Source organism: Anopheles coluzzii, chromosome 2 (assembly GCF_943734685.1).
Source record: "Anopheles coluzzii chromosome 2, AcolN3, whole genome shotgun sequence".
NCBI classification, from domain to species: Eukaryota; Metazoa; Arthropoda; class Insecta; order Diptera; family Culicidae; genus Anopheles; species Anopheles coluzzii.
In genome coordinates this window covers 19629890-19657359 of record NC_064670.1, presented here as the reverse complement: position 1 = coordinate 19657359, position 27470 = coordinate 19629890, and the positions used below count along the sequence as shown (strand labels likewise).

Sequence of the window (27470 nt, the reverse complement as noted above, 5' to 3'; positions counted from 1 at the left end):
CACGAACGCTGCTATACCCGTTCGTTTCGCACCGAAAACGATCGATCGATCGACCGCGAGTGAAGGTTCTCCGTAGTGCTGCTGGTCGTGTATGCATCGTGCATCGGGCCCTGAAGGTGGACGGTGCACGGGAGGGGAGGAATGTGAAGGGGGTTCCAGCCGGCAAGGTTGGAAAATTCATAGGCGAAAACGCATCGCCCACCGAAGCCCGGGCGACGACGATCGAGCGGACGCGCACACGGTTCGCTCAGTTGTTTACAAGATCGCGATAGAGCAGCACGCAACAGCTCTCGGACGGCTTTCACACACCGTGCGCGCCTTGTCCAACCGGGTAGGAAACTGGTAAATAGTAAACAGAAGAGCCGTGTGTCGTTGCACGAGTGTTTCGAAAGCTTAGTGCGCTTTGCGGGTGTGCAGGTGTGTATTAAGAGGTGTACGCTGAACGTGGTAACGTGGAGAGTGCCAAAATAATAAACAACAAGCTGTAATTTTGTGTTTGTCGGGTGTGTGAGTGTATGTAATTGTGTAACTGTAGTGATATTAAAGTGTGAAAAAACGGAGTGGTGCTCATCATTGTGCTTGGATCGACCGTATCCTTGGAGGCTCCTCTTGTTCCCGTACCATCGGCGTGTGAGTGTAAGTGTAATATGGGAATAGAAACCGATCCTGTTCAGTTCAGTTTGACAGTCCATCAACAACAACAAAAAACGTGGACAGTATTATCACGGCCACCGCCGCACTCTGCCGATCAGCATCTTTTCTCCACAAGAAGGCTTCTTGGAGTTTTGTCTGTCTGTCTCGGCCCAAAAAAAAGTGTAATATTAACGGTAACATTCGCCGCATATTTACACAGTCGGAAAGTGAAAACGAGAGCTTACGCGTTCCGTGTGTGAGCACGCAAACCGGCCACCATCACCACCAACGCTATCAGTGTACACGGTCGGTCGGTTGGGGTACACATTGTAATGCGCGGGAAGCCGGGGGGAAGAAGGTTAGCTTCCTGATCGTGGCCCGTTTTTCGCCCTTACACAGAAATGGCTTTATGTCTTTTTTTTTGGCTCTGCTTTGTTTCATTCCGTTTTGCGTGCAACAAGAATGGAATTTTCAACAATTTTAGTAACACACGATCGTACACGATCGACCTCCCCCCGCTAATAAAGCTTCCAATCGAACCTATTTGCCAACTGAGCTTTACGGTGGGGGGGTTGGATTATAGCGAAACGGCGGTGTTTGCATCATCGTTACGGCTGACTGATGCGTCAGGAAATGTGTATCTAGGGGAAGCCCCTCATATGGGGCGGCGAGGGTCGACCCGGGTCGGTCGGTTCGCAATGCGTGGGAGCACTTGTTTTGGGTTGTTTTTTTTGCACACAAACACACAAAATAGACGTTTAAATACATTTTTTTTGTAATAAGTTTTGCATCATTTATGTGTGTAGGTGGGTAGGCGTGTGATTGACGCCTCCAGATGAGCTTAAAGAAGGAGCGTTAATCCGATTGCTCTTCAGGCACACGCGGCAGAGGTGGGGCAGAGATCATGCCAATTGGTGTCACCGTTAATCTCTGTGGTTGATGAGAATTGAATGGATACTACCTTGGAATGTATAATTTATAATACAGCAGATCATCCTTGACCGATAACTGATTTTATTTGTTGAGCAATCGAATCAAATCTGATGCAAAAAAGACATACAAAATCCATTTTTAATCTGCTCCCCATTTCGGAATCCATTACAGATTGAAACATTATTTGCGAAAATTTAATGCTCCACGAAAGAATTGCTAATTGAGATATCTTCCCAATTACAAGGTTCGAGCTTGAGTTCAGTATTCCAGTCCATTTTGTACTTGTTCTGCAATGGCAATTGCAAATTGCGCCTCATCTTTACAACCGTCTGCGATCCAAATTACACACACACACACACACACACACACACACACACACACACACAGTCAATCCAGTTATTCAATTGTTAAACAGACAGCAAAAAAACAGAAGTGGCCATGAACTGTTCACTGGGTCCTGTTCAACAAGCCGGAAGGCTCGATATACCTCTGCAACAAGTAGCACTAATGGAAGCAAACACAAAAAAACCACAACGATAACCACAACCACGGCAGAGAGTCCAGTTCGACGCAGAAGAAGTAATCGAGCATTGTGAGGAACCAATAGGGGGGAGAAGGGGTTTTTTGGGTTAAAAGTTGGTCTCGTTTAACCTTTTTTTTCTTCTTTGCCATTCGGTATTCCCACGTTCGGTGTTGCATCATTAGGCTTTTGATTTCCCGTTAGAATGTGGTAATCATATCTGAAATCACAGTGCCACAAATCAAAGGTTGACCTTCGCAGACGCTTCCTGATCGCAAGGCGTTTGAATGTGTCATGGTGAGTTGGTTGTTTGTTTGTTTGTTTTTTTTTTTTGCAACACACGTGTGCCAATTATTTAATTCCGACCGAGCTACCAATGTGTACACATTGGGGGATTTTTTTTTTTGGATAAAATGTCTGGTACTACAGCAATAAAATAGACCGGGCCGGGCACAAATATGGAAATCAAACCAGTAAAGGATTGATTGTACAGGCAGCGATCTAATTTGCGATTCCAATAATCCCTAGCTGGGACACACCACACATCATCTCCGGTTCATTACCATGCGGAAAAGGGATTCCCCGCCTCTTCCCAGCCAAAGCACATGTGTGCTCGGGATCAAAAATCCAGTTAGCGCATATACAAGCAAACCGGTGCCTGATTTGTTGTTTGATTGGCTTAGATACAGCCTGAAAACCGCCGTGCAGTGCGGCGGCACCAGACGCGGCGTCGTATCAAATGATAGGTTAGATTACGGCGGGGCAGTGTTAGGCCACGCGGTTGAAGAGTGTGGTATTTATTTCTTTCCCCCTTTGTCAATCAATTAATTGGATGCTACCCGATCACGCTTACAAGCACGATCTTGTTGGACCGGAACCGGTCCGTCCCCGGGGGGATAGCCCTGACGTTGCATTTTTGGCATAAAACCATAGCCTCAGTCATTGCACGTGCAGCAAGGAGAGTTGGGGGAGAATGGGGCTTGATGGGAAGAATTTATATTGTACTGTGATTGTACTATTAAACTTGTTTAGACATGCCTCAAACATATTTAAAAAAAAACAATAGAATCTGCGACAAAATGAAGAAAGAAATCGATACAAATTCTTCATAAGATAGACTTCAAATATGAATTTGTGATGCTTTCCGAGGCTCAACATCAGTTTTTCGTTTTTGTTTTGCTCATCTTTCACTATTGAAATGATAATAGCTTTGGAACCATTAGAGTTCAGAATTATTGGAAAATTTTCCACAATTTTGTTCTATGCACTCAAAACTAAAATATTCTTGTTGGAACAAACTCCTTTAAGTCTCGTTTTTACCCCACAATGACGAGATCATCTAGTATTTTTTCTACCGATCTGGTATGATCAATTGTTAAACGTTTCCGCAGTGTCCCTGTCGGCGATCATTGGCAAATATCGTAAGCAACCTTCCCAGCAACCTGAGATAATGGACTGGATGCTGCCTGTTTGCACGAACCGTTCCACGCTTCGCATATCCGGCAAAACAGAGGCGTTTGTGAGCAATAGAAACAATAGAATTGAATAATTGCACCTCACGATCGCTCGCCGATCATGAGATACCGCGGCTGATGCTACCGCAGTGCCAGTACCACAAGCTCAACAGTGAGGAGCAGTGTTTCAACCTCCAAATTCCAAACCTAAAACCTGCTCTACGAAAGTTAGTAAATCCGTTCATCGTTTGCTTTTTTTTCTCTCTCTCTCTCCATTTCGAAAGCCCTTCAAATGCGTTACAAATTTGCCCTTTTTTCAACCAAATTGCACCACAAACCTGCAGTACCTGCACGGTGGCGGGGCGGCACCGCTTAATAACGCCCCGCACCACGGCTGACCTTCGGTGACGCTTTCGGAGAGACGCGCGCGCGCGCGCACGGGGTCGTAATTACTTTCTCAAAACTTCTCTCCACTGCTGTGGACCGGTGCGCTGCCGTGACGCCCCTGTGGGCAAACGCGTCGGTCCGGCGGTTCCTCGGTGCGCAGGTTAAGTGTTTTTGTGTTTTTGGTTAGCGGCAAGGCGGACAAGGCACCCCTCCCCCCAGGAGACAAGGTAAGGCCGCGCGGTGTCGCCTTACCTCGATCGGCAGGGCTATCTTAAGGTGGCAGACAGGCAGCCGGCAGGGCGCTTAATGGTTTGGTTTCGGAGTTGGGTGGGCAACGATGGGCATTTTATTAGTTGCGACATTATTATATTTTAATGATGATCGGTGTCAGGCGAGTAAGAGGTGCAAAAGAGTAAGCTGCTACTGCACACATATCCATCAGACCAGACAAAAGGTGTGCAGCTGGAGAAAAAAAGCAATTAGAAGAAGAGCTAGGACCCCCGCCGGGGTGTCCTTTACCTCCTTTGTGCGGGTTTGTGTGGATGATTTTGGACTTTCGCAATGATTTCACATGGTCATCGAAAGCATCAAAACAACAACAAAACCAATCCCTCCCTTAAAAAAAAAACAGTAAACCCACACATCCAATAGATTGTAAAACTGTGAAAGTTCGCGAATCCATACCCGCCGCGGCGGTCTTAGCGTTGCCCCTGTGACGAACCGGCGACAAAGGATTCTCCTGCGTCACGTGCGCTGCTTTGCAAGTGCGTACCGCGCCGGCAGTTTTATGGTCCCGCGCACGGTTCGTTGACCACAACAGCAAGCCCCGTCCGTAGGTTGCGCACCGTTTATGGGTACGCAAATTTTACCGCAGCACATGGTCTAACCAAACCATTCATGTAACAGCGGCATTATATTCACACAAACCGAAACAAACACACGATGATTTGATGCATTTGATGCGGGGTCACAACAAAAAAAAACCCGCGTTTGGAGGTTGGGAGGTTTTTTTTTGTTCTCCCTCCTCATTCGTACGTTTCTTTTGCGACAACGATCACAACCGGTCGTCACCGGTTTTTTTTTACTGTAGCGAGCAGCGCACTATGAAGCGTTAGTTGTAAACAAAAATTGTAAACAACTCGGCGGCATACCCGGTCACAGATTCGATCGTTAATTGGCACGCAAAATGATGCTTTGCTTTAACGCTCTTCTCTCTCTCTCTCTCTCTCTCTCTCTATTTCTCGTATTTGCTTTTCAAAAAAACGGTCACGTGCGTGGCGCTTTATCAAAAAAAAAAAAAAAAACCGCATCAGCACACTTGCGAGCACGCTTCACGATCTTCAGGTGATCGTCGATCGTCGCAATCCGAAAGTTGTTTGCGCTAACAGGTAACCACAGGCAGAAAAAAAGTGCACAGTTTGTGCAATTTGCATCCGTATCAGCTTTAGAAAAGGCAACATTTTGAAAGGAATTATTTTATTTCATTTATTTTTTTTTAAATGAACAAATCGATCTTTGTCGATCGATCATTAGTGCACTTTGAGTTCTAGAACTAATCAAGATCCAATCTTTCCGACACAACCCACAACAACCACCAGTTGTTTGGAATGTCCACCGACGTTTGTTGCGGTTTTGTGGTCGAATTGGGGAATCCAGCCATGCCCCCCGGTTCTGCCCACAGGCGATGGGGGATCAATGAAGCGAAACAAACCACCTTTTACATTAGATGTGGAAGAAAAAAAAAACCGGCATCTCCAGCTTTTTTTTTTGCTTCAAGCTGGGAAATTCCCTTCAAACTGGTTTCGCGTTTCTGGCTTGACCACCAACCCCCGGGCAGTAATCGGCAGATACACGATCGTTTGGTGGGAAATCTTTGCCCGCACGGTGCCGATCAGGTATAATGGGCAACCTTGATAGATTGCGATTGCGATTTGATACCAATCTAGGGAGCAGTAGCGAATTTCTGCCACAGTAAGACCCATTCGTGGCATGACATTGATTTTGGCAACAAGATCTCTGCCTCCGCTTCTACAAGGGAGGGCGTTACAGTGCATCTTGTTTTGCTTCTCGTACCATTTCCCATGATGCACCGCAATGGAATGTTGAAAATTGCTTCGAGCTACTGTTGGCACGTTGCCGCCCACCGTGTACGTTTCACCGCCACGCTGACAGACTCACCGATGCCTTGTGACAGATACGCGCGCACAGCCCAACTTTAGCACAACACAACGCGGGAACTGGTGGCACAGTAGCAGCCTGAAGGAAGGAGCGGGAGCGAACAGGGGAGGAATATTGCCAACACATCATCCATTCCATCAAACAATGCCGTACCATTGTGCAGCTGTAATGGGTTAGTGTGTGATTGTTTGCCTGCCCGGTGGAAGAATGTTAAACGTATTTGCAAATAATTGTGATCTTGGCGCGATCCGTTTGCACAAGGGGGAAGGGGGATTCCCCTGCAAAAAGGAATTTGACCACATCCTGTGAGCAACAAAGTTTTGAGCCGCGCTGTGAGCAACACGGGCTGGGCCCCAATACAACTGGCCATAGAGTCCGCGAGCCCGCCGGGAACCGTATTCACAATCATTAGCATTGATGGATTGGAAGGGTAGGAAAGCTTGCGTCCGATCAGCGAACCCGTCCATTACGGTGGCTTATCGTGGTAATTAATTACTGGCAAGAGTGTGTCGCCGATGCCAGTGATGCAGTTCCGGCAGACGGAAGGAAGCGAGTGAGTGTCCAGCTGCTGCACTTAATGAGAACCATTTTAACCAGCCGACCGGCCAAACACGTGCCGCCAGCACCCACGCAGCGAGGCTGCGAGAGGTGAGAAGACGACCGCGCTTGCCCGTGCGCACGAGTTTTGTCCCACGCTGGAAGCTTTCGGTTGGTACGGTGCACACTGGCACACTGTATATGCTTGGTTTACACGCTTCGTGGCGCATAGGGGGAAACCATTCCTGGGCAGGGCTGTCAAACTCTGGACAGAGCAGAAGAGAGTTGGTGCGGAAGTGCGATCCGAATGGGAAATGGAAAAGCTTCACGCGCTCTTTACCTGTCAGTTCGTTTGAATTGTACTGTCTAGAGGAGAATATAAGTTAATGAGGATTTATGTTGTGCTTAGATGCTTGATAATATGCGGGTTTTTTTTTAATATTTAACGTTGAACGTCGATTATCCGGGGGCGGATTAACCAGCGTGTGGCTTAATTGTGCGCATGAATTTGACAGTTGTGCAATTGTGGCAAACATTTGTAGCGATTTTAAGATCTGTAGGAAAAAAGGGATGTAGATTTCTAGTGTGTAGAGAGCTTTACAATGAATTTTGTTTAATAAGTGAATTTTAAAATGTTTATATGAAATTGACATTTTTCGGACAATTATCCGTGGAAATCGATTAACCGGCAATCGTCCAGTCCCTAGCATCCCTGATAATCGGCGCTCTACTGTACTTAAAAGATTTTTTAAAAGATTTTCTCTCTCTCTCTCTCTCTCTCTATCTCTCTCTCACTTACTCTATCTTTGACTCTTCTTTTTATCTATCGGAATTTTTATTTCTCTGGATCTCTTTAGCTTTCAATTTAGTTTCCTTAAACTTTATCTCCATATTTTAGATAACAAATCATACATAAGTAAATAATACTGAATAACGTTTGGGGAGGACCATTTTGACGTAACTTTTAGCTTATGTGTGAACGTTGAAATCTTGTTTTTTATAAGACAATACTACTTGTTTGTAGCAAAAATTCTTCTTCTTCTTCTTGTTCTTCTTCTTTTTGGCTCAACAACCGTTGTCGGTTAAGGCCTGCCCCTGTACCACTTATGAGGTTGGCTTTCAATGACTTTTGCATTACCCCTCATAGTAGGATAGTCAGTCCTACGTATGGCGGCACGGTCTATTTGGGGCTTGAACCCATGACCGGCATGTTGTTAAGTCGTACGAGTTGACGACTGTACCATGAGACCGGCCTGAGCAAAAATTCTATTATTCATGCTTAACTTTCATCTTTCAAAAGTAAAAACCTTAAATTTTGATTAAATCATTTAACAAATAGTTATTTTAATCTTTCGTTAGTTGTCAAGAGACACTTTGTAGGATCGCGAGCGCCGTGGGCCGTAGTTTAGAGTCCCAAGGTCGAAACCAATACAATGAAAGCCTTGACGATTTAAAATAAAAACCCATAAAAATGATGCAGAAAAACAATTATGCAATCAAAGAACTTGTAATAGAAAAGAGGATTTGGGTTATGTAGTTTATACTTTTACTTTGTCATTAAGGTGGCATTACTCTGTCAAAGAAAAATGTTGGAATGTATTTAATTCATTAGTCTTCATTAGAGTTTGACACCCCTGAACCGCAGAGCGCGATTGATTGATCGATCTTTTCGCGCTGGGTCGTTTTTAAATTGTCATCCGCACGGTTGGTGCACACCAAACCAGCTGGAACTAGCTGGAACCAGCTATGCTGTGAGGAACGTGTGTGTGTGTGTTTTTTTTTGTGCTGTTTTCGGTTGTCTCATGATGATGTTTACAAAACCTGTCCCCTAAAGCGCGGTCCACGGTCAGGTTCAGTGGCTATCGTCGAAAGGGACAAACAAAAAAAAAACGCACAGGATGTGTACAACCGAATGCATCGCATTGCATCAGCGGCTAGCTGCTGTACGCTGGGATGCATTTGAGCTAGCAGCTCACCCCGCTTAGGACGCTGCACGATAACGAGCAACCAGTTCGCGACCGCAGTCGCAGCACAGCATGCGGTTGTATAAGCGCGCTCCGTTACATGATCGTGCGCGCATAGAAGTTGCTTTATTATGGGCACGACTACCATGCACCGTGCGTCCCAATTGAGATCGATGTCATTTCCTTACCATCGGCACTGTGCGTAGCACTGTCTCGCTAAAGCTTAGATTTGCAATGGCTAGCGCACACGTCCCAGCAAGCCTTCAACCTCCGCTGGTGATGCTCGCGGCGCTCGAGCGATAGAGTTTTTCCAAGAACCGGCACACAATCAATTATATCCGATTAATTGGCATCAATCGGGCCACTGCATTGCATCACCCAAATTGCCGTTCTCGTGATGGTTTGCTGTTGAGCTCAATGTTGTTTTTTGCAGAGTGTAGCATCGGACACGTTTGTGCTGCCATCTGTGCTGCATTAGGCACCGATCACCTTACATGCCGCGGCTACCAAACGAGCAGCGCGCCCGGTTCTGTTTGCCCATTAAGCATAATTATATTCATCGCCAAACTGGTGGCTTCAGCCGATGTTCAATGTTTCAATGTTTGCAAAGTACACCCTCTCCAGGTGGCACACTCGTCTCGTCCGTTTACGATATACCCGCTCCTCGTGTGTAAGTGTTATTGTTAGGTTTTACAGACGTTACAAAGGTCGAACGGTTAAAAATGGCGCACCGTGGTGCGTTCAACAGCGCCCTCCCCGCTCATCAACAATGTCAATGTGAATGATCGTAAGAAAACAAAACAAAACACACACACGCACAGAGTGCATCCCATGCACAACAGCCACGAGTTCACGAGACGCACGGCGTTGCATTGGCGCTGACGCCGCGGCCACGTTTTTCCATTCTTGGCTGTGCGTAAATCTTGCCCCCCCTCTCCCCTGCCCTCCCAACTCGCTTTACGCGCTAACCTTCGCGTGTACAATGGCTTCTGGCAGTCTACACACATTCCACAATGCACTGCGTCTAGCATCACCTCCACGGCACTGATGCTGCGGTGCGGTGCGTGTAGAACGGAGGAGAACGAGGAGAGAAGGTACGCAAACAAGATCGCGAATGGGTTGTTTCCTTTTTCGCTGCCCGCAACGGAACTGACAAAATCGATCACCCAAGTAACCTCCCCCCGCCCCCCACCCACCCCACCCGCACAACTCATCTGCCTCGGCAGCGCATCTTGCTACGCTCCGACTTTAGGCAACCGGTTCCGATGCAAATGGGCAGTGAGCAGGCGACGAACCCCGGACAAAATAAAAGGAAAACAGACAAAACAGGACAACGCGCAGCAAGCCCCGGCGGTGATAAACGCGAACGAGATCGGTCCCGCAACAACAACAAAAAAGATCAATGAACGATGCAAATATGTGCGCGGGCTCCGTTACGGCGGGCGCTTCCGGTTTGATAGCGGTTCGAGTGCGTTTATCGAAGTCGTTCGCGCTGCGCGGAAGATCCTTGACTTTGCGATTGTTGGCCGGTTAGAGATCGGGGAGGGTGTGTGTGATAGAATGTTCCGGGATGGGGTTGAGCAAGCATGCTTTTTGGTGACAACGTTTTACAGGGTTTACCAGCATAATAAACAACTGTTCATTTGTTTATAACAATAGTCGTTTTGAATAGACACCGCTGTCTACCACTTACTCACACGTCAGATGGTGTAAGCTACTCTGTCCAATTCAATAACACAATTTTCGCCTTCGATTGCACAACGGTCGGATTCGGCACGGTTTCTTGTGGTTGTTGTATAATTAACAAAATTAATGTTTTGATTTATTGTAATGTATGGTTTATACTGCATATTTCTTGAATAAAAGAAACGTATTTGAAAATGTTTTGTTTTTGCAAAATTTGTCAAAACAAAACAAACTGTGCCGAATCTGACAGTTGCTTATCGAAGGCGAAAATTGTGTTATTGAAATGGACAGAGTAGCTTACACCATCTGACGTGTGAGCAAGTGGTAGACAGCGGTGTCTATTCAAAACGACTATTGTTATAAACAAGTGAACAGTTGTTTATTATGCTGGTAAACCCTGTATTGCCCCTTTTTGCGGGGGGAGGAGGCTTGTTTCGTTCGAAGGTTCGTGGCTTGGTTTTATTGCGAATTTAGAGAAATGCCGTTATGCTCTTAAAATAACAAATTTAAATTCGGAAGCGGTGGAAGCGAATCGTCGGCTTGGGAAGGTCATTCGTTTTATGGTTTTATAGAGATGTCACGCAGCTAGTGAATTAGCTCGTGCCATTTGTGATGTTTCCCTTCGAGGACAACGAGCTGAAGCGATCTAGATGGTAAATTGACAGAAAATTGTAGTCGCAAACGTAGATGTAGATGATGAAATTTAATTCCCTGCTTCTGTCTCCTAATGGTTCAAAGCAACTGGAAAAAAATCGGGTTAAAAACATGATCCTCTTGTACCTCCGCAGCAGGATCTATCAGCCACACAACACCACCCCATGTGACATTTGAACAATGCAAATTGTAGTAATAATTTGCTCGCGTCATCTATCGCTTCTCTTCGACCGAACGCCCTTTTTTCTCACGAAACTCCTGACGTGTTCTAACCCACCGACGCGTTCACCTTGCCCTAGAACGGGTCACGAAGGTAAAGAAAGAAGGGGGAAAAAAATAAACAAACCAACCTGCCTTCCCCGGAGAGTGTGCTTCCCCGTGCCCCCCGAAGCATTAATAATCAATTTGTTCCGGTACGCTAATGGGAATGCCACCCACCAGCCAGCCAGCCAGCCAGCCATCCAGACTAGATCGTGCCACGAAAAGGGGCTTTTAGTCACCCTCGACAGCTGCGGGAGTGGCCATTCCCGGACACATTCTACACCCTTGAAAGCTTTGTTTGCACCACAAAGGGAGGATTTGCTGCACACATTGGCCTGTCAAAAGCGTTCCCACATGTGTATGTGTGTGTGTGTTTGTGCCCTGCATTGGACGGCTCGGGATAGGTGCAGGGCTAGCTATGCAAATCTGCGCTCTTTCGTCATCCGATCCGGTCCAGACCCGGTGCTTTATTGGCTCGGTGTGGTGCAAATACGCGCCCGGTGTGTTGATTTATGGGCATGATCGGGATGGATTGTTTGCTGGCGAGTTTCCACCGGCTTGCGACAGCAGCCCCCCTGCGCACCTCAGCAGACTGACGGTCACGATCATCGATACCGGCCACCGGTAAGCGCGTGTCCGGTTGAATCGATTTGCATAAAATGTGTACCAAACGCGTGGTTGCACGCGACGACAAATGTGCCTGTAGCGGGGCATACTCCGGAGGTGGGTTTTTTTTGTTACGATAGGTGGTTGGGTGATCACACTCACTCACTCAAACACTCTGCCAGCGGTTCGGGAAGAAAGACACGTCCAGGTTTTTTGGTTTTTTTTTGTTGCTGTCGGGAGAAGTTATCAATGATCTATGCCGCTCTCTGGAGAGGGAACTTGACCACCAGCAGGAAGTGTTTCGCGTGTGCGCGTACCGAAGACTGAAAACCCCCGTCCCGCCTGAAAACCGGTTCCCTGGGGGTTTTGGGTGAAGGGTCATCGCGTAAGCGGGGCGCGGCAAGCAAGACAGCCGGCCCCGTAGAAGTGAACCGTGCCGCAAGTCGGGTCGAAACTGGAACGGACCGGATGATTCCAACGGCGTGCGGATGGACCCGCCGGCCGGCAGATGAGCGCCAGGGCTGCGTTGGAAAGCGTTGAGCACACTCTACCTTTCGTGGCGTAGGCGTGCAGACAAAAGGGGAGTTGTAAACCAGGGGACGACAGAGGTGATGTACGCGATCGTAAACGATCGTGGAAGTAACTCAAGGGCGCTTGCGCTGATCGTGTCCTTTCCGAGAAAGGGGGAGTGACGAAGTGAAGCTTGCCAAACCACGCACACACACATACATGCTTCTTACCGTGCACACTGTCACACTTCAGGGTGTAGTGGTGTAAGCTGTTCAAAAACCGTTTCGCTTTGGGGATGATGGCCACGAAAACGTGCGTCGATGGAGCCGCCTGGTGGAATGGAAATGAAATGTTTATTTGTTTTTTGTTTTTTTTTTTTGCTTCCATGCAGAGAAGAAAAGCCAAAGCCGGTAAAAACCCAATAAAGAAGCTTTTTTAATGCCTTTGTTTTTGGGTTGCGGGATGAAACCCAAATAACACAATAAGCGTCACAAACTGGTTCCTTGCCTTCGCGTTTAATATGATCGGTGAGAACTGTTTTTTTTTTCTACTCCTATTGACATAACAAGGTCACCCCAAAAGGGAGGGGTGCACAACTTCACATTTCGTATCACTCGCACGGCAGCCTCGATCGTCAAGATGCTTCTAGAACGATCGTGTGATGTAGTACACCACTTTTTTGTTTTGTTTTTGCTCGGCCCTCTCTTTGTTCGGAGCGGCTGTGGTTCCGCCTTCGATGCAAAACGCTATCGATCGAGGGCGATCGAAGGAGAGTGTTTAGAATCTGTGGGAGAAAAATCACCGTTAAATTCAATTAAACCCCGTTTTCGTGATCGGAGCCGCGTGAAGGGCGGGTAAAGCCTTTCACACCGTGTCGGGGCAGCGCTTGATGTTGGTAGATAATCAAAGGGTTTACATTGCTATCGTACTATCGTATGCCTATCTCACGGAACAATCGCCGACACACAATTGATCGGTATGGGGCGGTAGTTTTCCGGCTGCTGCCCGGCTGCACTGCACTGGGCGATTGTTTTTCACCGCCTGACGCACGATTAGCATCTACGTGGTGATAGCAGACTGAAGCCATTTTGATTGATGTAGATCGTTGATCGTTGGTTTTGCTCGTTGATGTTTCAAATATTTTTGTTATCTTTGCAAAACAAGCAAATTAAATCTAAAGGATCTTTCATAATTCATCCAAAAATGATTTCATTTTTAAACAGCGCGCACACACACACACAAAGGGATTGTATTAAACCTACCTGAAAGCTGAAACATGAAACCTGATCTCCTAAACACACATATACAGATACAGAAACAGTGTTGAGAAAGGTCTGCGCCCGTTCCAGGTGCCCTGTGATTCAGCGGGATTTTCAGCAAACGGTAACAAACATGCCTTCTACCCAACCGAGAGAAGGGGAGAGAGAGAGAGAGAGAGAGAGAGAGAGAGAGAGAGAGAAAGAGAGAGAGCTCAACAGAGAGGGAGACAGCGACACATTTAAGCTCTTGATCGTACGATCCGTACGATCACAACCGTTTCCACTGCCATCACGGAAAGGTTGCGGCGTTCCACTAGCATCGAATACTCACATTCTTGTTGGGCCACGCGTGCGTTCTCTATCCGGCGAATTGCGAATTTGCCCTCCCCGAAACGGCACGCTTACGTCAGTCAGTACCCGCCTCAACGAACTTCGCCAACCGTCTGGCTGAGCTCCTGGCGTTCCGTGATTCAGACGGTAATCAAGTGTACAATTTGGTTCTGACAATAAATCCGAGCCCAATCAAATTAAGCTCTGCTCATAGAGCCGAACTTTAAAAAACGCCGCTTTTCCGACCGGTTCGGTCCAGCTGGCGAACTTCCGACACTACCAGTGCGTCATTCAAACCCAGTGCGTAACGCCTGCCTGGGCGTGAGGCGTGTGAAAAAACAGGCACGTTTGTTAACGTGTTAGCATGTTTCACGGTAAGTCGCTAAGTGTCACTAACAATGCCACAAGCCAATCAGTGAGGTAAACTGTGCGTGATAACGGTCCGTGTCCGTGATGATGAGTGAGCAAAGGGACATCGGGAAGGGAGTAATTATGTCAATAATTTACGCTCATGATTGAGCGATCAGTTTAATTCGAAGTTTTTGATCACTTCTTTAACAAATGGTGCGTGTTCTGTGTGTGTGTGTGCGTGTGGGGTGTTGTTTTGTTGATCCGATCGTGGGAAATGGTGATGATGATTTACCGAAACCAACAACGGTAGCAAATGATGTAAATTGGTGTGCCCATGCACCCACCCCTGTGCTGTGTTTGCCGAAAAGCTGATCGTTGTTTACTCAAAAAGAAGCGTGATACACTTATCAGCCGGGACGCAGGATCCTTGTTACCTTGACGGCTTGCGGGAATGGCCCAGGTGTCGATCGACACAAAGCAAAGCAATAGTGTGGTTGTAGCAAATAGAAGCAACAACAACAGATCAATATATCATCTACGTCTTTTGCGGAAGAAAACATGAATTTGCAACCGTGTCCCACCCGAAAAAAAAAAACAAACCTCCACACACACACACACACAAAATTTGCCTAACGAATTCATATCCTCCGCGGTTGTGAACCACCGCGTGCCTTTGCTGCGCGGCGCGCCTGTTTGTGGCGCGAGCTGCCGCCGGCGCACATAAAACTCGCTCCGCCGGTCCGCAAACGATTCATTCGTCGGCAGCGGTCACGGTTGTGCGGATCGTACTGTTGCGTCCAATCTTTTTGTTGATTCGGTTTTCTCCTCCGCTCCTCCCCCCGTTTGCAGGTGACAACGGTTGCCGGCTGGTAAGCATGAAGACGCAAATCCACACGCAGCTCGGTGCGCCGCCGCACGATGGGTCGTACGATAACGAGGCGCTCAGCTGCTCCACGATCGACATAACTGCGCCGAACAGCGGCGAACCGCACGGTGGTTTACGCGGCTCGAACGAGTTCATACGTAAGTTACCCAGTTGCTGCCAAAAGCTACTGCTCGGGAGTGCAAAGTACTGATCAAGCTGTTATTTTTATGATTTTTTGCTCTCTGCAATTGTGCTGCCAACAGTGTCCGACAGTGGGAAGAAGGTGACGGGCGATGATCAGACGGGCCAGCTGAACATGTGGCTGCAGCGCAAGGCCCGGAGTGCGTTCTCGGAGAAGATGATTAAAAAACGACTGCCCATCCTACGGTGGCTACCGCAGTAAGTACCCGTGAATACCCGGTCCCGGGTCGGTTGAACCTGTTCCCGAGACGGTCGTAAATTCAAAAAGAAACAGGTTGTCTGTAACCAATGCCCTTCTCTCTCCCTCTCTCTTTCTCTCTCCCTTCACAGGTACAACTCCACCGACGCGATCGGGGATTTAGTGGCGGGAATAACCGTCGGCCTGACGGTAATACCCCAAGCGCTTGCCTACGCCGGTATTGCCGGGCTTCCCGCTGCGGTTAGTATTCCTTGCGGCTACCCCAAAATCCACCGTCACATGTTTCTCTCTATCTAATCATATATGCTTCTTTTCATTACAGTACGGACTGTACGGCTCGTTCCTCGGGTGCATCGTGTACATCGTGTTCGGCAGCTGCAAGGATGTGCCGATGGGACCGACCGCCATCGCCTCGCTGCTCACCTTCCAGACGGCGGGCGGCAACGTGGGCAAAGCCATCCTGCTCTGCTTCCTGTCCGGCGTGGTCGAGCTGCTGATGGGGCTGCTCGGGCTGGGCTTTCTGGTGGACTTTGTGTCCGGCCCAGTCTCGTCCGGCTTTACCTCGGCCGTGTCGCTGATCATCGTTACCTCGCAGGTGAAGGATGTGCTGGGCATTAGCGCCAAGGGCACCACGTTCATCGAGATTTGGCGCAACATCTTCAACGACATCCACAACGTGCAGGTGTGGGACACGTTCCTCGGGCTGACCTGCATTGCGGTGCTGCTGATCATGCGTGTAAGTGACGGTTTGCTTTCGGGAGCACACTAGGGAGTGTCTCTAACTAAACTCCGTTTTATTCCACCCTGCTCCCCGCAGATCATTGCCGGACTGAAGGTGGGACCGGCAGACGATGAGCTCAAGTCAAAGAACCATCGCATCATCAACAAACTGATGTGGCTGATCGGGACGTCGCGCAACGCGATCCTGGTGGTGGTGTGCGGTGCCATCGGCTATTCGTTCCAGTCGTCCGCCGTCGCACCGTTCAAGCTGATCGGCGACATTCCGCCGGGGCTGCCCTCGCTAAAGGCACCGCCGTTTTCGCTCACCGCGAACGAAACGATGAGCGGGACGGAGGAGTCCTTCATGGAGATGGTGTCCAGCCTCGGTTCGGGACTGATCGTTGTGCCGCTGATCGCGCTGATGGAGAACATTGCGATCTGCAAAGCGTTCTGTAAGTGTATGGGCATATTGCGATCCTACAAAAACGGCATTTATTTATCCTTTTTGTTGTACCGTTTGTGCAGCAAATGGAAAGCCGGTCGACGCGACCCAGGAACTGATCGCCATCGGGCTTGCCAACATTGCCAACTCGTTCGTGCAGGGCTTCCCCGGTACGGGGTCGCTAAGCCGCAGTGCCGTGAACAATGCTTCCGGCGTGCGCACACCGTTGGGCAACATCTACACGATGGCACTGGTCGTGCTGTCGCTGCTGTTCTTCACGCCCTACTTCTCCTACATTCCGAAGGCGTCCCTAGCGGCCGTCATCATTGCGGCCGTTGTATTTATGGTGGAGGTTAAGGTTGTGAAGCCCATGTGGAGGACCAAAAGTAAGTGAAGATGGGTTTAAAATTAGTCGCGAAAGAAATCATGTGCTCAATCTTTGCTTTCGCTGTTTAATTTTGCAGAGAGTGATCTAATTCCCGGGCTGGGAACGTTCATTGCTTGCCTGGCCCTGCCGCTGGAGATGGGCATCCTGTTCGGCGTGGGGCTGAACGTGGTGTTCATACTGTATCACGCCGCCCGACCAAAGATTTCCGTCGAACGGCTAACGGTGAGTGGCGTAACATTCTTCCCCCTTACAGCAAGTGCATTTTTGATTCCAATAACGCTGATGCATTGCGCTTCCCTTCCACCCATTCCAGAGCCCGGGTGGTGCCGAGTATTTAATTATCACGCCCGATCGCTGCCTGATCTTCCCCTCGGTCGACTACGTCCGCAATCTGGTGACGAAGCAATCCATCCGTCAGTCGCTGCCAGTCGTAATCGACTGTTCGCACGTGTACGGTGCCGACTTTACTGCCGCCACGGTGATCGACAGCATAACGCAAGACTTTGCGCGGCGCGATCAGCCATTGTTTTTCTACAACCTGAAGCCGAGCGTGTGCGCCATTTTCGAGGGACTGTCACCGGCCGACTTTGTCGTGTACTACCGGGAGGAGCATTTGGACGATCTGCTCAAGCAGCGCGCCTACAAACCAAAGGAAGTGATTAGCGCCTAATGTGCCTTCGTGCGCCAACGGAGGGGGGAGGATGCCGGACGATAGCGAAAGCGGGTCTAGAAGTTGGGAGAGGGGGGGGGGGGTTCATTATTGTTGTCCAACTATTTTGAGAACAGTATTAAGCAAAGCGAAACGAAAGCAAAAGTGCCAGATGATTTACCAAGGCGTGGCGCTGCCGCGCGCCTGTCCAGCCAGACGATTGGATTGGAAACTATGTTCGACTTGTGGTGCCGACACGCGTTCGAGGAGCTCAAAAGTACGGAGCGGAGCGCACGGCGGTCCCAACGGGTTTGAGGTGATTCAACGAATGTATAGCTCCTACGATGTAGGTATTATTATTATTTAAAACAATCAGAAATACGGGCACACGCGTGCGAGCGGAAGGAGCGTTTACATTATTATTATTTAATTATTAGTAACACGAACATGTTCCACGATTGGTTAGAGCTTAGCGAGTAAGGGCACACATGTTTTAGTATGGCCTAATAATGTAAAACAAAACAAAAAACACCATTGGCATCCCGACGAATATGAGTACTTAAGTACCGAACATTAGAGGTATTTTGTTCTACGAATCTGAACACTAATAAAATGATCCAATAGAAAATGGATAGGGGTTTGTGTTTATTTGGTTTTTTCACTATTTTAATGGTAAATTCTATTTTTTTATTGGTAGCTGTGCCGGTTTCCGCAAGACCGGCTGTGCATCCGCGGAAATATTGTGCGTAAGTGTTAAAATATATATTTGATCCAGCCTTGAACTGATTTAGGCCTTAGTTCTAAGAAGAAAACAAAGAGAAAGAATGCGATTTCCACGTAAAATGTATTCAAATGAGGACATTGAGTGTAAATATTATAACGTTCTTCAAACAAATTTAAATGCGAAATATTTCAGTCATGAAATATTTCAACGTTGTGTTTGGAAGATTCAATTTTTAACATTTGAACCACTTTTATATTAAATAAGCTTGCAAAAAATAAGTTGTTACATGATTTCATAAATTTGAATAAAATTTGATTGCTAATAACATAAGGTAAATGTTCATAAGTCTCTAACTGTTGATTTTTAAATGGTTTATGGAGTTATTTTCTCTAGTATTTGATAAAAGATGATTTTTGAAATCAACGATTAAATTATTAAATAATTTCTTTAGTAGCTTATCAATCAGTAGATTGATTAAAATAAACAATCGTGTACAATTTTGAATCATTTCAAATTTGACAGCCTTTTCGCTGTAAGCTGTCAGATGGGACTGGATGAGCCAACCCGTCCGCAACCATCACTTGACATCAATAACAACTCGTAAACAACGTGCAACGTGCTGCCAATTGCTGTTCCACCACTTCGTAGTACCTTAAACAGTTTAATTTTTCGTTATTTAGCTGTACCATTCTTCCACACTCACCATGAAACGACTATCAGAACAGCAAACAAAAGTTTTGTTTGAAAAGTTATCAAAATAGTGAGTATTTGGAGCGTAAATCGCTCGTCGCTCAAAGCCGGCAATGCGGTGACACTATACAAGAGCTTCTCCACCCATTTTCCAGCATCGGAACGAACGTAAAGCTGCTGATAGACCGGTCCGATGGTACCTACTGCTTTCGGGAGATGAAATCCCGCGTCTACTACATGTCGGAGAAGATCCTAAAGCTCGCGGAAACGGTACCGAAAGAACACATGGTATCGGTTGGGACGTGCTTTGGCAAGTTCACCAAGGGCAACAAGTTCATACTGCACATAACGGCGCTCACCTACCTGGCCCCGTACGCACAGTACAAGATCTGGCTGAAGCCGGCCGCCGAGCAGCAGTTCCTGTACGGCAACAATGTGGCCAAGTCGGGCATGGGCCGCATCACGGAAAACACCCCCGTGTACCAGGGCGTGATTGTCATGTCGATGAGCGACGTGCCGCTCGGGTTCGGTGTGGCGGCCAAATCTACCAACGACTGCAAGCTGGCCGATCCGCTCGTGACGGTGTGCTTCCATCAAGCGGACATAGGCGAATACATTCGATCGGAGGAAAATCTAATTTAGGTGGGAAAATAAAAAAAAAGGTTTGAAGTAAAAAAAAAGCAACAAAAACAATGCGTTCCATGCGTTTTGAAATGTTTCGTCGAAAGTTTTCACGCGGCATGAAATTTATTGCAGTTAACAGAGCTCGGCCGTAAAGTGACAGCGCGCTGTAATGTTTTGGTTCTGGGTGGGGAGGTACTGGTTGTAATTTTGTTGTGTGCCGCCCAAACCTGTCCGTCTCCGGCCGTACACTTGTTTTGCGCCCGTCTGTGCATAGCGAAATATCGCCACCGCCTAGAGCGAAGTCCCCGCAATTGAGGACCCTTCCAGTACCAGTGGTTCCAAAGTCCAAAATCGCGCACGATCGCGCTTCGATACCGTGCGTGTGGTGCCTGGTGGGGATAGTGTTGAAGCAGTAGAAAGTGGAACGAAGAGACTGCTGCTCTTCAGTATCACAGTGCCAGAGGTCATTGCACTACGCATGTAAACATCGCCTGTCGGTTGGTGCATCGGTTGAAGCAGCTGGTAACACCCACTTCCGGGAAATGAATCGGGAAAGCATCTACTACCTGCCGGAGGGTAGCACGGAAAGCACCTTCTGCTACGATGAGGACCGGCCCCGGCTGCCGCTGCCCAAGCTGGACCACACGCTCAAGCGCTACCTCGAGTCGTTGAAACCGTTCGGCACGGCCGAGGAACTGGAGAATACGAAAAAAATCATCGAGACCTTCCGCAAGGGCGTCGGTGCGAAGCTGCAGACGATTCTGGAAGAGAAGGCGGCGAAGGAAAAAAATTGGGTAAGCATGTGTGCGTGTGAATTATCATCCACGGGGGCGCTTCAGTATACCACACACCGTACGCGGGGTTATTATCTCGCGCAAAAAAAAAACGAAAGTCATATATTTCAGAATATTTAATCAGCCAACAAGATAAAGACATGGGAACGAAGAAACGAGAAGCAAACACACACGCACCACTGCCAACGGGAAGGTGTAAAGTTCACTATCGGTATCACACACCCTTCCGTCCCGTCCCGATCGCTGTACCGTCGCCGACGGGTGGATCGGGTCGTCTGAGCAAACGATCGATCCAGTAGGCGGTTGCGTAGTTGCCTTGCTTTAGCAGCACGTTCCGGTAGCTATGGAGACGGTCACGTAGCGCGGGCGACACTCGGATCGGTCCACCCGGGCCTGCCTGCATGTGGTGCAGAATTTCGTACCGCAGCTCGTTCGGAATGTTGCTCGGGACGCGTCTGGACGTGTCCGTTTCGCTGTAACCGCCGTACGTGAGCACACCGCCGCCACCGTTCCGTATCATCGCAACGAACGTTTCTTTCAGCACTTGCTGCACTCGCGGCTGAACGTTTGGGTCGAACTGGGCCAAAAAGCGAACAATGTTTGCCTGCGACGGTAGTAAACTTTCGAACGATTGCTTACATTCGGTAGGTAGGTCATCGAAGGGCTCGATTAAATCGACCGTCGAGATGCAGTCGGCCAGTATCGTCCGCTCTGTTTCGAACGGATTGAGCTGCTGCGGCGTGCCAGCGATTCCGGACGACACGGCCAAAAGCACCAAGTACCCAATGCTGTGCACCATTTCGATTAACGAGTTCGTACTGAACGAGACAATTTTGATAGGGCCATATTGCTTGCTTGGTCCCGTCACTCTCTACAAGGCGCTCTCGGCGCTCGTGTCAGGTTCTGATAAGACATTAGATAACCATCAACACCTGTTCGGTAAAGAGACGATGAAGAGACTTTTTCTGTGTCTACTGTTTGTTTGCGCTAATGACAACGGAAAAACCAACGCCGTGTCCCGGTTCGGTAAACAAACGCAAACCAACATGGGAACGATGCGCCGGTTTGTTTTCCCCCTTTCCCCGACTTCGATGATTCACTACCGGAAGTCATGTGTGCGGCTGATGCGCAAAGCAAAGATACAAACACCATCAGTGTTGTTGGACAAGCAGCGCGAAAGATTTATCTAATGGGGAATGTTTGCTTTTTAGTGCCAAGATATGGTTTCGGTGAGCTTTTTCACTATAAAAAGATGCTGGCTGCGAACGGTACGGGCACATTGTGAAGTGTATACAACCCCGTAAAGCAGTTGCAAACAGTAGCCATGAAAGTCCTGATCGTCCTAGCACTGGTGGCCGTCGGTGTGTCGGCAATGCCCGCCCGCCCGCACGGTGACGCACGGGAGAAGCTGCACGAGTATTTGGCCCTCGTGCCGGAAGACATTCGGGCGGAGCTGGAGACGGCGATCCGCAATCGCGAGAAACCGTCCGACGCGTTCTTCGCGAAGGTGCGCGAGCAGATGCTGACCCAGCTGGCGGAGAACCAGCGGTTCCGTGAGTTTGCCGAGCAGAAGTACGCCCAGTTCCTGGGCCTGCTGACGCCGGAGCTGCGCGAGGAGGTTGATGCGCTGATGCAGAACTGGATCCAGACGGGCAGTGTGCCGCATGCGGACGAGGAGCTGCGTGGCAAGATGCAGCAACATTTCCAGCAGCTGAAGCAGTCCCATTTTGAGCAGTTTCTGGCGCGACTTTCGCCCGCTCTGGGCGAACAGGTGCAGGCTGCACTGAGCCAGGCCGGCCAGGGACGCCCACAGTACAACGCTGAGCTGCGCGAAGCCATCCGGGAGCACTTCCTGAAGCAGAAGCAACCGCAGCCGCTGTAAGGAGGGAGAGAGAGATAGATGAGCTTGTATCTGCCGATTATAATAATGTACGCAAAAGCTATAAGCGAATGTTCAATGAATAATCTGAAACTTATGAAAAAATGTCTTTACTTTCAATGGCGTTTCTTTTGGTTTCGTTTACTTTGTTAAAGGGGAGAAAAATCATATCAAACTCACTCCACTCATACTAACTCCACTCATACGGTTCCGCTCTCTGCCCACAGGTCGACAAATGGTGGGAAGACTACGCTTACTGTACGCTCCGGATGGCGTTGATTCCGTACTGCGTCATGGTGCAACCTCTGCTGCTCGACGCCGTCGGTCTCGCCGCGGTGCCGGAAAACTTCCTCAAAAGCCCGGCGACCTGCCTGCATCACAACATGGTGTTCTGGAAGCTGCTGCGTACGGAGCGGCTCCGACCCATCGCCAGCGCCGACAAGAAGAACGTATTTTCGGCCGATCTGTACCGCCGGCTGTACAACACCGCCCGCACGCCCGGCCTCGAGATGGACAAGGTGGAAAGCCACTTCCGCACGGAGCGCGAGGGACCGTGCGCGTCCCACATTATCGTCCTGTACGGGGGGCGAATCTTTAAAATTCCCGGCCTCAACGCTACCGGCGATCCGCTCAGCCCGCAGGACTTTCTGTTCATGCTGCAGCAGATCCAGGTGAAGGTGGAGAGCGAAACGATGACGGTCCCGCATGCTGGCGTGCCGGTGCTGACGAACGATGATCGTACGAGCTGGGCCCGCAATCGACAGCACTTGATCGAGCTGTCGGCGCGCAACGCAACGATGGTGCGTGAAATCGAGGAAGCCGTCGCGCTGCTAATACTGGACACCCACTGTCCGCAGAACTTTTCCGACCTGGCCCAGCTAGCGCTGACCGGTGACATACATTCGAAGTGGACGGACAAGAGCTGCGGTACGATCGCGTTCAAGAACGGGCAGATGGGTTGCTACGGCGAGCACTGCTGCTACGATGGGTCGATCTCGATGTCGATCAGCCTGTACGTGATGATGAGCATCGCGGAGGAAGGCGTACCGGATTGGGACGTGCCGGCGGCGAACCTAATACGCCCCGAGGAGCTCGTGCTCGATTTGGACGATACGCTGCGGGAGGAAATCGTACGCATGGAAAGCGTCGCTGACGAAATGGTAAGTGTATGTGTAAATGGGTGTGTGTACAAGATCAATAAAAGTATCTGCTTTCCCTTCACCTTTTTTTAGCAAAACTGCGTCGTGGTGTCGATGGACCAGTTCCAGGACTACGGCAAAGCGTTCATGAAGCAGCACAAAATCCACCCGGACGCGTACGTGCAGACCGCGCTGCTGCTGACGTACTACCGGCTGCACGGCACGTTCGCGCCCACGTACGAGACGGCCATGATGCGCCAGTACTACAAGGGCCGGACGGAAACGTGCCGCTCGTGCAGCATCGAGTCGGTCCGCTTCATAGAGGCGATGGAAAGCGCCACCGTGGCCGATGCGGACAAGGCGAAGGCGTTCAGGGCGGCCGCCAACCGGCAGATGGAGCTGATGAACGAGGCGCGCAAGGGCAACGGTATCGATCGGCACCTGTTTGGGCTGTGGTGTGCGGCGTACGACAACGGCATACCGATACCGGATCTGTACGACGACCCACTGTACAGCCGGAGCGGCGGCGGCGGCAACTTTATCCTTTCCACCAGCACGCTCGGCTACACGATCAACTGCGGGTACGTGGCGCCAATGTGTGCGGACGGGTACGGGTGCTTCTACACCATGCTGGAGGACTGCATTTGGGCGATCTTTTCGGCGTACCGCGACAGCACGGTCACTAGCGGGCACAAGTTCCAGCAAACATTCCACCAGGTGATGGGCGATTTGCGAGCGCTGCTCGAGCGCACTGAGATGACGAACAAGCTTTAATGTAGGGATGGGATGGGGAAAGAAAGGAGGAGGACGTGGTGTGGGCCAATTTTGTGTTTTTTTAATGTTTTTTTTTATTCTGTTTACTAGCCGTACAGACGTAGTCATGATCAAAGGTCAACGGGGTGTTGTGGTTATATCGGTATTTGTTGTATTTAAGCGTCACATTAAAGTGTAAATCGTACAATATTAATTCAGTTTTAGTGTGTTAGTCTCAAAAACATAATATCACAGCCATAAGAATGGGGTTTTAATGTTTTTAGTATGATTTTACAATGGAAAATTCAAACTAAAAGCACTCCGAAGACTTTTCAACGCCTTTGTTCATCAAGCGGATCAACCCATCCTGCACGTGATTTGCTGTTGTCGTGTAAGTAAATTGCCTAAAAATAGATAATTTTTTGGTAATTACCCTCCCGCTTATCTCACTCTCAGGCGCCTTGGTGACAGGATGTTGGTGAGAAAACGGTTATCATCACGCGCCTGCAGCTGCTGCTACTTTCTATCGAGCACGGTGATTCGATTCGATGCGATGATGCAACAATGGACATATTGAGGTGTACCGCAGCCACCGATTCACGTGATCGATGGCCAACAGGTGACTCACATACATTGGGGCTCCGGGCCCCCTCTGGTGCAGCGCGATAAGACATATTATGCTAATTGGCCGAACGCAAAATTGATTCATGCGATGGCTGGAGAAGAACCTTGATCTGTTCGCTCGGTTTGATATCTTCTCGTTACGGCGGTGCTGCTGCGGCTGCTACTCCGTTGCGATAAGAAACACTGGGCGGCGTATAAAAGACATCCTGCGGCAGAACGAGGGACAGTGTAGTGTGTTCGACGTAAACCTGTCAGACGCAACGCAAAGATGAAGGCACCGACCGTTCTGTTGCTGCTCGTCGCCAGCAGCTGCTGCATCGCATCGCCCGTTCCGCAGGCTCGACTGCAACGCCGCACCGAAGTGCCGGACGAAACGCTCGACCTCGTGTACGAATCGTTCGTGACCGTGTTCCGCACGGTGCAGGCAACCTATCCGCCCGCTCTGCTGCAGGAAATTGCGACCGAGCTGCTCGCGACCGGTGGCCGCTTCCAGTTCTCCGACGCGCTCGCCGCCCAGCTGGACGAGAAGAATGTCGAGGTGCGTGCGAACCTGAAGTACGCGCTGGAGGATTTAGCCATCACTGCCGCCGGGCTGGACGGTGCCGATGAGGTCGTCCTCAGCAAGGTGCACGACTATCTGGACTACGCCGTGGACGTGCTGGTTGGCGCGGTACCGATGGACGTGGTCGAGGCGCTGGTGGTGGAGGTGCTGGAAAAGGAAGGCTCGTTCGATTTCACCCCCGAGCTGGAAGCGATGCTGGGCGAGGCGCTGGCAGCCGCCAAGGAGGAGCTGCGCAAGGTGATCGATTACGAGTTCGAGCTGTTCGACGATCTGATCGCGCTGGACGACGAGACGCGTGCCCTGATCTACCGTGTGATCGACTATCTGGCCGACGAAACGTACCAGGCGATCCCGTGGAAGCTGCTGGAAGACATCGTGTACGAGGTGATCGAGAACGGGGGCGTGATCGCGCTGTCCGACGAGCTGAACGAGCGCATCGAGGAGACGCTGGAATCGTTGCGGCAGAAGCTGCGCGAGGTGCTCGAGTCGCTCGAAACGCTGCTCACCCCGAAGAAGGTCGCTCGCGTCATTCCGGACGAAACGATACAGCTTATCTACGAATCGATCGCGACCATGCTCAACAGCCTGCGCGCCAACTTCCCGGAGGATGTGTTCCAGGACGTGGTGCACACGGCGCTGGTTAACGACGGTGTGTTTGCGTTCTCGGAGGAGCTGTCCGAGCGGCTGGACGTGGCGCTCGAGACCGTGCGCGGCGCGATGCAGCAGGATCTGGTCGCACTGGCGCTGCAGAGCGTCGAGGGTGCGGACGAGCAGGTGGTCGCCCAGCTGACCGACTACTTTGACCACGCGACGAAGGTAATGTTCGAGGTGTTCCCGGCCGACGTGCTGGAGGAGATCGTGAAGGAGGTGCTGGCCAACGGCGGTGTGTTTGAGTTTTCGGCCGACTTGCTCGCCATGATCGATGCCGACCTGGTGCGCATCAAGGCGGGTCTGCGCGACCTGTTCGAGTACGAGTTCGCGGTGTTCCCGGAGCTGCAGGAGCTGTCCGGCGTGGAGCTGGAGCTGGTCTACCAGGCGTCCGACTACGTGGTCGATGAGGTGTACAAGATCATGCCGTGGAGCCTGTTCGAGGAGATCGTGTACACGATCGTGAGCAACGACGGTTTGGTGGACCTTTCGGACGATCTGATGGAGCGCATCGACGCCACGGTCGAGGAGCTGTTTGTTCAGCTGAAAGACATCATGGACAAGGCGACCGAACTGTGGGAATAGACGTTCCATATCGCCCAGTCGCGTAGATCGTGCCGGTTGGAACGATCGGTTCTTTTGGGGAATGCGATAAATAAACAAAACTCCACACACTTTGGACGAACGATAACGGATCGTTTATTGTTTGTTGACTAGCTTGGGGAACAACTTTCTCAGCGCTTCCTCGATATCGATGTCCTGTTTGGGCTGCGATTGGGGGGAGGGTGCCTTTGTGCCGGTGCTCGGTGCCATGGTGGACGGAGCGGCATCCGTTTCTTCGGCGGCGTTACTTAACCTGCGGAACAGCTCCACGTCTCCGGTGGAGGACAGCAGCAGGGCAAGAATGTTCACGTAGTCCTGGTTGATTTCGTTCTGTATGTTTGCCGTCACGTTCACGTTCACGTTCACCAGATCTCCGATGGTGTTGCCGGAGATGGTAATAGGATCGCCCGAGACAAGCGCCAAGCAGATGGCGCTGCTTACCAGCAGGAGGGCACTAATTCTAGCTCGGATCATTTTGATGCAGTGTTGGAGCTGGAACCGTGCGTGGGCTCTTTTATATCGTACACATGGTTCAAGAAGGTGTGCAAGCTTGAGGATGAATGTGCACACATGGGGCTGAATTGAATCTGCATCGCTTGTGAAGGTGGCAACATAATCTTGACAACCGTTTATCTGTTCGATGTACTTGGGTCTCTTCCGATGAGCGGGACAAGACAATGTGCCTAACCTTGGCAGTATAGTT

At 49.8% G+C, this 27470-nt stretch overlaps 3 protein-coding genes across 4 annotated transcripts; all 3 read left to right on the top strand.

The window, feature by feature from the left end:
- The first annotated feature begins 235 nt into the window (after positions 1–235).
- LOC120948048 (sodium-independent sulfate anion transporter) lies at positions 236–18359 on the top strand. 2 transcript variants are annotated; one of them, XM_040364018.2, is made up of 9 exons: positions 236–636; positions 15113–15286; positions 15392–15527; positions 15660–15768; positions 15851–16264; positions 16346–16700; positions 16774–17076; positions 17155–17300; positions 17392–18359. In XM_040364018.2, the coding sequence occupies exons 2-9, from the start codon at positions 15139–15141 to the stop codon at positions 17746–17748; spliced, it is 1968 nt and encodes a 655-aa protein (XP_040219952.2). In that variant the 5' UTR covers positions 236–636; positions 15113–15138; the 3' UTR covers positions 17749–18359. The 2 variants fall into 2 exon arrangements, with proteins under 2 accessions (XP_040219952.2, XP_040219951.2); XM_040364017.2 differs by lacking the exon at positions 236–636 and adding an exon at positions 13859–14286.
- A 669-nt stretch (positions 18360–19028) lies between these two features.
- Positions 19029–19845, top strand: LOC120948050 (60S ribosome subunit biogenesis protein NIP7 homolog). Its single transcript, XM_040364020.2, has 2 exons — positions 19029–19211; positions 19297–19845. Exons 1-2 carry the CDS (start codon positions 19156–19158, stop codon positions 19781–19783), a joined length of 543 nt encoding a protein of 180 aa, XP_040219954.1. The 5' UTR covers positions 19029–19155; the 3' UTR covers positions 19784–19845.
- An 82-nt stretch (positions 19846–19927) lies between these two features.
- On the top strand, positions 19928–24544 carry LOC120948049 (peroxisomal carnitine O-octanoyltransferase). Its single transcript, XM_040364019.2, has 3 exons — positions 19928–20559; positions 22666–23598; positions 23671–24544. The coding sequence occupies exons 1-3, from the start codon at positions 20308–20310 to the stop codon at positions 24349–24351; spliced, it is 1866 nt and encodes a 621-aa protein (XP_040219953.2). The 5' UTR covers positions 19928–20307; the 3' UTR covers positions 24352–24544.
- Positions 24545–27470: the final 2926 nt, after the last annotated feature.

What these genes read in the sequence shown, in the direction of transcription:
- LOC120948048 (XM_040364017.2), top strand. An exon ending in GCCCATGTGGAGGACCAAAA is followed by an intron (nt 17,077 to 17,154) that starts GTAAGTGAAGAT and finishes TTAATTTTGCAG; the next exon opens with AGAGTGATCTAATTCCCGGG. An exon ending in TTTCCGTCGAACGGCTAACG is followed by an intron (nt 17,301 to 17,391) that starts GTGAGTGGCGTA and finishes CACCCATTCCAG; the next exon opens with AGCCCGGGTGGTGCCGAGTA.
- LOC120948050 (XM_040364020.2), top strand. Translation starts at nt 19,156, where the DNA reads ATGAAACGACTATCAGAACAGCAAACAAAAGTTTTGTTTGAAAAGTTA. An exon ending in TTTGAAAAGTTATCAAAATA is followed by an intron (nt 19,212 to 19,296) that starts GTGAGTATTTGG and finishes CCCATTTTCCAG; the next exon opens with CATCGGAACGAACGTAAAGC.
- LOC120948049 (XM_040364019.2), top strand. Translation starts at nt 20,308, where the DNA reads ATGAATCGGGAAAGCATCTACTACCTGCCGGAGGGTAGCACGGAAAGC. An exon ending in CGGCGAAGGAAAAAAATTGG is followed by an intron (nt 20,560 to 22,665) that starts GTAAGCATGTGT and finishes CTCTGCCCACAG; the next exon opens with GTCGACAAATGGTGGGAAGA. An exon ending in AAAGCGTCGCTGACGAAATG is followed by an intron (nt 23,599 to 23,670) that starts GTAAGTGTATGT and finishes ACCTTTTTTTAG; the next exon opens with CAAAACTGCGTCGTGGTGTC.